The following is a 7810-nucleotide window of genomic DNA, read 5'->3' on the forward strand; positions in this document are numbered from 1 at the left end:
AAATAAGACGATCAATATTAAGTTAGATGGATGGATGAACTCCTCTAAGACCATCATCGGTGTAACCCCTAGAACAACCATATAGCGTCGAGCATGGTGAGGGAACAATCCACCACCAGAATCAGGCCGACATCAACGACATTTGCTTTGATCTCATTTGATATCTGCACATCAGAGAATTTCTTCAATTTCACCCATTAGATGGACACCTTTAATAGAACGCTCTAAAATTAAAGTATAAACCATCAATTACTTTCAATTAATCAATAATAAATAAAAACAACTTAAAATTTAGAAACAATACACCGCTCCATAAAAAAAGTTTTTTTTTTTTATGTTTTGGTTGTTTTGAACCTTCATTTTTTTTAACTACTGTTATGAACAATTATAGTCTATATAACATTTGAATGTACATAAATTGTAAATATCTTATAAGTGTCTTTTCTACATAATTTTAATTTATAAAGTAAACTGTGTAATGAAAATATAGTTGAGAACTTAAAAGCCTAATAACATACACATTTGAGAAAATAAATAACTAAGTAAAGACACATTTGCGAATGCCTTTGAAACTTGGACACACTTAAAATTAAGAAACTACAAAGATTGTTTCTATTTGGATAACAGCTCCACGAGGCAGCACGATATATGAAGTGTTGACTAGAAGTACTGTGATTTCAAAACCGTCACTTTCAGCTAATGGCAAGTAGACAAGATTGAATTAATACATATTAGCTCCATCCCAACTACCGAGTAAAGCTTCCGTATTGATTCATCCTTCCTTCCATTATAAATAGACCACACTTTCTTACTATTATTTTCATCCTTCACTACTAAATATCACATTTCAATTGAGCTTGATTTGAGTATAATGGATTCCAAAATAGCAATTCTCATCCTTGGCCTAATGGCCATGGTTCTTGTTATTTCCTCAGAGGTGTCAGCTAGGGACTTAACTGAGACTTCAACTAATACCAAAGATGGTAAATTATGTTTTTTATTTTATTCTCCAAAATATGAGTACATGTGCTGTTTAAGAATTAAATTCACATATTATTTATATTTGCAGACGTTGTTGAAAAGTCAGATGAATTAAATGATGCCAAATATTACGGTGGAGGTTACAACCATGGTGGCGGCGGAGGTTACAACGGTGGTGGAGGAGGCTACAACCATGGTGGTGGTGGCTACAATGGTGGTGGAGGAGGATACAACCATGGAGGTGGTGGTTACAATGGTGGCGGAGGAGGATACAACCATGGAGGCGGTGGTTACAACGGTGGCGGTGGAGGATACAACCATGGTGGCGGAGGAGGATACAACCATGGAGGCGGTGGTTACAATGGTGGTGGAGGAGGCTACAACCATGGAGGTGGTGGTTATCGTGGTGGAGGTGGACATGGTGGTAGTTTCAACAATGGTAACTGATTATATCATCATGCATGCATGTGTTAAGTGTAATAAATAATGTTGGGTTTTCAACAAAAGAGTAAAGATAAATCACTATGTATATGTGAAGATGAGTTTGATTTCGAGTAAAAGTGGTGAATGTGTTATCATGTGTAATATATCAAATATCATCGTTGTTGTTAGTACTTTGCCTCCTTTTATATAATCCATTCCGCTGATTTGTGTAAGAAAATTCGTCCATGAATTGACGGAACAAGCAAATTTAACATAAAGTGAGACTAAGAAATTGCTTCATGCATTTAAAATCTTAGTAATGAAAAGCGTTGTATAAATCAATGTTCAATGTTCATCGGTAAAATTATGACCATTAGATATGATAACAAAATAACAGCAACATAACGTAAACATCGTATACAGAACAATGTTGGTGTTTGTTCCCCTGCAATGAAGCAATAATTTCCATCATCACAACTCAACCAAAAGATATCTCAAAATTATCATATGTATTATTAAATTTGTAATATACTTAGAGCTTATTAGTTCAATTTATGTCTTACTTCAAAGTTTAATTAAATAATTGCTGGAATAGGTTATAATGGCATTAGTTTAAGATTGCATAAAAACCATTAATTCATAATCACATATAATATGAGCTTTGGTACCAAATGTAATCGGTCAATTATATAAGAGTTGTCATTTTTTTAGATTGATTTACAATTTTGAAAAAATAAGTGAGTGTATCATATAATATACCATATAATATTATATAATATATTATTCCACTCCCGTTCACAACTCTCAATGGCATAAATTATCAAACTGTTACGTTTCTGATTCTTATGATTACAAAGGGGATGTAACTATATAATATATATAACCCTAGTCTCATCAATTATTAACAAAGGGTTAAAGCCCACCTTTTTCCCACACCAATCATGTTTTAGAAACTCGTCATTTAATTAAAAAGATCACTTACCAATAAAATGACTTATTTATGCACTCCGTCAAAATCACGATTAACCCATTTTTCACAAACTAAACAACAATTGACTATAACCACAAAAAGTTAGATAAATTTAACATTCTCCCACTTGCGCAAAATCAATTGGGTAATTTATATTTTTAAATATATTTTGAAAACGACTCTCAAGTTAATGACTAATTTCTTAAAATGCGGCCCCATTTTAAGGAAATGCATGATTCCATATGCAATGTCTGAATATGACTTCATCCAACAAAAGTTAAGCAAATATTGAATCACGGTGATCATTATATCCTTCATTGACATCAAACCTTCTATAGTTACAAATACTACGGACTCCGTCAACTAGTCATCAGTGTGGAGTATGACAAGAAAATAACATGTCAATGTGATCCAACAGTCAACTGCTATTTTCTTTGTCAGTTCTTAACAATTTCTCTCAAATGCATTAAAGTCAAAGAAATTGCACGGTTTTACAAACCATAACGCCTCAGCTCTAATATGGTGTCCATCACCGACACAAACACCGACCTTAAAATCGTACCTCAGCTCCAATATGGTACCGATATAGTGGTCCCGAAGATGTCGAACTCAAAATTATAATGATACCTCAAACTCTAAACTACTGTCGACCATATGCACGGTCGTGCCAATGATAATGAATCTAAATTTTAACAATTATATAAATAAACAATAATAAATAATAATTATAGTCCCAATTTTATTTTTGAGTTTCTCAATTTTTTTTAAATCATATGATGATTTCTGATGACTCTTTTTTTTCTTGTAAAAATCATTTGATCAACAGTTTTAACACCAATTATATATTAGAAGTAATTCATATTTATTAATTATATTATTTTCTTAGCCCCTAAGTTTGTTAGAGGGTATTTTAGTATTTTATCCTATTCTAGTAACCCTAGTTTTAGCTTATAAATAGGGTGACAATCATTGTAACTTTTATCATCTTTTGTAGCCGTCATTCTCTTAATAGAATATTTCCATTCTTTATTTATTCTACCTTTGCACCAACAATTGGTATCTAGAGCTCCGGTTCGGATTCATTGGGAAACACGGGAAACACGAGTGAACGTGAGGTCTTGTGTGTTTGATTTTGATTCTTAGATTCGTGTTGAATCTTGAACAAAATCTGATCAGAATTTTAATTTTGTGGGTTGGGAAACACTGTGTGAGAAATCTGAGTGTACTGTGCAAGGTAGAAAGATGAACGGAAACGGCAACATGAACACCAAACTTCCAGTATTTGACGGTAAAAACTGGAATCGTTGGATGATCCAAATGCGTGTACTGTTCGGTGCTCAAGATGTTCTAGATCTTGTCACTGATGGTTATGTTCCGGTAGCAGCAGATGCGACGGATGAACAGAAAAACGCGCAGAAGGAAGTAAGGAAGAAGGATCAAAAAGCATTGTTCTTCATTCATCAATGTGTTGATGTAAATGTGTTTGAGAAGATTGCAGATTCAACGACAGCAAAGGTTGCGTGGGACACACTGGTTAGATGTTATGGTGGTGACGCATCAGTGAAGAAGGTGAAACTTCAGTCCTTGAGAAAGCAATATGAGAATCTCAACATGAAGAATAATGAGAAAGTTTCTGAATACATCTCCAGAGTGATTCTGATCACTAATGAGATGAAAGCGTGTGGAGAAACTCTTTCTAAAGAAACAATCATGGAGAAGGTATTGAGATCCCTTACCTCTCAATTTGATTACATTGTGGTAGCAATAGAACATTCCAAAGATCTGAGCACCATGAGAATTGAAGAGCTGCATAGCAGTCTAGAAGCGCAAGAGTTGCGTTTGACTGAGAGAACTTCTGAAAGGGAAGTAGAGCAGCAGGCTCTAAAAGCAACTTCTGATAGGAGGTATCAGAAGCAGTCAGAAGCCAGGAGAAGATCTGATGGTGGTCAGAAGTCAGAAAGCTCAACCTCTGATAGACAAAAGAATGCTCAGAAGGGAAAAGAGAAGTATGACAAGAAGAAGATCCAATGTTACTATTGTAAGAAGTTTGGTCACTTTGCTAGAGACTGTTGGTCAAACAAGGAGAGAAAATCAGAAGAAGCAAATATAGCCATAAGTTCTGATGACGAATCTGTGCTATTGATGGCCTCTGAATCTGATGATATGGATCTGATAGACTGGTGGTATATGGACACTGGCTGTTCAAATCATCTTACTGGAAACAAGAAATGGCTGGTTGACTTTGACTCTGAAAAGAGGACAAAGATCAGATGTGCTGATGACAAATATCTTAATGCAGAAGGTATGGGAAATGTCAGAGTGATTCTGAACAATGGGAAAACAACATTGATTCAGAACGTGTGGTATGTACCTGGCATCAGAAGCAATCTGATGAGTGTGGGACAATTAATTGAGAAAGGTTTTTCAGTTACCATGAAGGACAATCTTCTGAAGCTGTATGACTGCAATCAGAAGTTGATCATGGAGTCAGAACAGGGAAGGAATAGAACATTCAAGGTGAATGTCAGAACTGCAGACTCAGAATGTCTTAGTGCAACAAGTGCTGAGAAGGAGAGTGAGCTGTGGCACAGAAGATTTGGTCATTTGAATTTCAGAAGCTTAAAACATCTGAATTCAAAGAAGTTGGTACATGGAATTCCTGCAATTAAGAAGCCTGAAAAGTCATGCAAAGTTTGCATCGAAGGAAAACAACCACGATTGCCATTTGCGTCAGAAACTGCTCCAAGAGCAAAACATGCCTTGGGAGTTGTACATTCTGATGTGTGTGGTCCATTTCCAGTAGCATCGATTGGAGGGAATAAATACTTTGTGTTATTTGTTGATGAATTCACAAGAATGACATGGGTATCCCTTATTAAGTTTAAACACGAGGTGTTTGATGAATTCAAGAAGTTCAGAATGAAGGCTGAGAATCAGAGTGGTCAGAAGTTGAAGATTCTTAGAACTGACGGTGGAGGTGAGTATAACTCCAAAGAGTTCCAGAAGTTCTGTGAGGAGAATGGAATTGAGCATGAGGTTACTGCTCCTTATACCCCTCAACACAATGGTCTTGCTGAAAGAAGAAACCGCACTTTGCTTGATATGGTGAGAAGCATGCTAAAGGAGAAGAAGCTTCCTCAGAAGCTCTGGGGAGAAGCTGTTGCCACTGCAACGTATGTACTCAACCGATGTCCTACGAAGAAGTTGAAAGAAATAGTTCCAATACATAAGTGGACTGGAGATAAGCAAAGTGTTAGTCATCTGAAGGTGTTTGGTTCTGTTTGCTATAAACATGTTCCAGAAGCCAGAAGACAGAAGCTGGATGATAGAAGCAAAGTGATGATTCTGATAGGGTACCACAGTACAGGTGCATACAAGCTCTATTGTCCAGAAACCAATAAAATTGAATTCAGCAGAGATGTGATTGTGAAGGAATCAGAAGTTTGGAATTGGGATAAGTCTCAATTTGATTCTGATGTTAGAACTTCTGAAGAAAGGTCAGAGTTAAAAATTTCTGAAGTTGGAGTAAACTCTGACGTTGATTCTGATTCTGATAGTGAGTCTGACTCTGGAGAAGACTCAGAAGATGAAGGTGACTCTGATGACCCAGACTCTGATGGTAATCCAGATTCTGGTGGCAATTCAGACTCTAGAAATATGCCAGACCCTGAAGATGATCAAAGCTCTGGAGGAAGTCAACCATCTGAAGCTAGAAACTCTGAAGTTCAAGACTCTGAACAAGTTCAGAGACCACAAAGAATCAGAAACATCCCCAAAAGATATGCAGAATTTGACATGCTGCAAGACACTGAAGTAGACTCTGAAGGAGAAGTTATTTAGTGTGTCATGTTAGTAGACTCTGAACCCATAAGGACAGAAGAGGCTCTTAAGCAGAAGCTCTGGCTGAAGGCCATGAAAGAAGAATTTGATGCTATAGAGAGAAACAAGACTTGGAAGCTGACAGAACTTCCAAAAGACAAGAAAGCCATCAGCGTCAGATGGGTTTTCAAGCAGAAGTTAAAGCCAGATGGTTCAATTGGAAAACATAAAGCAAGATTGGTAGCCAGAGGATTTCTACAGAAACCTGGGCTGGATTACTCTGAAGTGTTTGCACCTGTAGCAAGACATGAAACAATCAGAATGGTGATTGCAATAGCTGCTAACAGGAATTGGCCTCTGATGCATTTAGATGTAAAATCTGCATTTCTGAACGGTCCATTAGAAGAAGAAGTTTACGTGTCACAACCTCCTGGATTTGTGAAAAAGAATCAGGAAGGGATGGTGTACAGATTATACAAAGCTCTATATGGATTGAAACAAGCACCCAGAGCTTGGAATCAGAAGATTGATTCATTTTTCAAGAAGCAAGGTTTTCAGAAATGTGAGATGGAGTACGGTGTCTATGTTCAGCATACTTCTGAAGGAAATATGACTCTGGTATGTTTATATGTTGATGATATACTGCTGATTGGAAGTTCTGAACAGGAGATAGCCAAGTTCAAGAAAGTTCTGATGAATGAATTCGAAATGACTGATCTAGGCAAAATGACATACTTTCTAGGGATGGAGTTCAGATACTCTGAGAAAGGTATTATTTTGCATCAGCTCAAGTATGAATTAGAACTTCTGAAGAGATTTGAACTGAAGAATTGTAAGATTGCTGTCACACCTTCTGATACAAATCAGAAACTGGATTCTGACTCTGATGGAAAGGATGTGGACGCTACAACCTTCAAACAATTGGTTGGTTCTCTGAGGTATTTGTGCAATACCAGACCTGATATTTGCTATTCAGTTGGGATGGTTAGTAGGTTCATGAGTAAACCTAAGTGGTCCCATTACCAAGCTGCTGTCAGGATTCTGAGGTATATCAAGGGAACTCTGAAGTATGGAGTATTATTTCCTTCTGGAAGAAAGGATGAGTCAGAACTTCTGAGTTATTCAGATTCTGATTGGTGTGAAGACAGAGTTGACAGAAGAAGTACATCTGGGTACTTATTCAAATTTCTGGGAGGTCCCATTTCTTGGTGTTCCAAGAAGCAACCTGTTGTGGCGTTGTCAACTTGTGAAGCTGAATACATTGCAGGTGTTGTTACTGCATGCCAAGTTGTGTGGATTCTGAATCTATTGCAGGATCTGAAGATTAAAGTAAACAAACCTCTGAAGCTGATGATTGACAACAAGTCTGCAATCAATCTTGCCAGAAACCCCGTGTTGCATGGGAGAAGCAAGCACATTGAGACCAAGTATCATTTTCTGAGACATCAAGTTCAGAGGGGAGTGTTAGAAGTTGTATGTAACACCCTTCTAAAATACCCCCAATAATTAATTAAAACAACCAAACATAATTCAGAGTATATATGCAATTAAGGGTGTCACACTTGACACTTCACACCGTGTTCCAAAATATCCGGTCATACTCATTTATTTATCAAA

At 36.8% G+C, this 7810-nt stretch overlaps 1 protein-coding gene across 1 annotated transcript; it reads left to right on the forward strand.

Annotated features, from left to right (window-relative positions):
• The first annotated feature begins 810 nt into the window (after positions 1 to 810).
• On the forward strand, positions 811 to 1588 carry LOC127112632 (abscisic acid and environmental stress-inducible protein). Its single transcript, XM_051046385.1, has 2 exons — positions 811 to 983; positions 1070 to 1588. Exons 1-2 carry the CDS (start codon positions 872 to 874, stop codon positions 1426 to 1428), a joined length of 471 nt encoding a protein of 156 aa, XP_050902342.1. The 5' UTR covers positions 811 to 871; the 3' UTR covers positions 1429 to 1588.
• The last annotated feature ends 6222 nt before the right edge of the window (positions 1589 to 7810 follow it).

This window comes from Lathyrus oleraceus, unplaced genomic scaffold, assembly GCF_024323335.1.
Source record: "Lathyrus oleraceus cultivar Zhongwan6 unplaced genomic scaffold, CAAS_Psat_ZW6_1.0 chrUn0189, whole genome shotgun sequence".
NCBI classification, from domain to species: domain Eukaryota; kingdom Viridiplantae; phylum Streptophyta; class Magnoliopsida; order Fabales; family Fabaceae; genus Lathyrus; species Lathyrus oleraceus.

What these genes read in the sequence shown, in the direction of transcription:
- LOC127112632 (XM_051046385.1), top strand. Translation starts at nt 872, where the DNA reads ATGGATTCCAAAATAGCAATTCTCATCCTTGGCCTAATGGCCATGGTT. An exon ending in TTCAACTAATACCAAAGATG is followed by an intron (nt 984 to 1,069) that starts GTAAATTATGTT and finishes TTATATTTGCAG; the next exon opens with ACGTTGTTGAAAAGTCAGAT.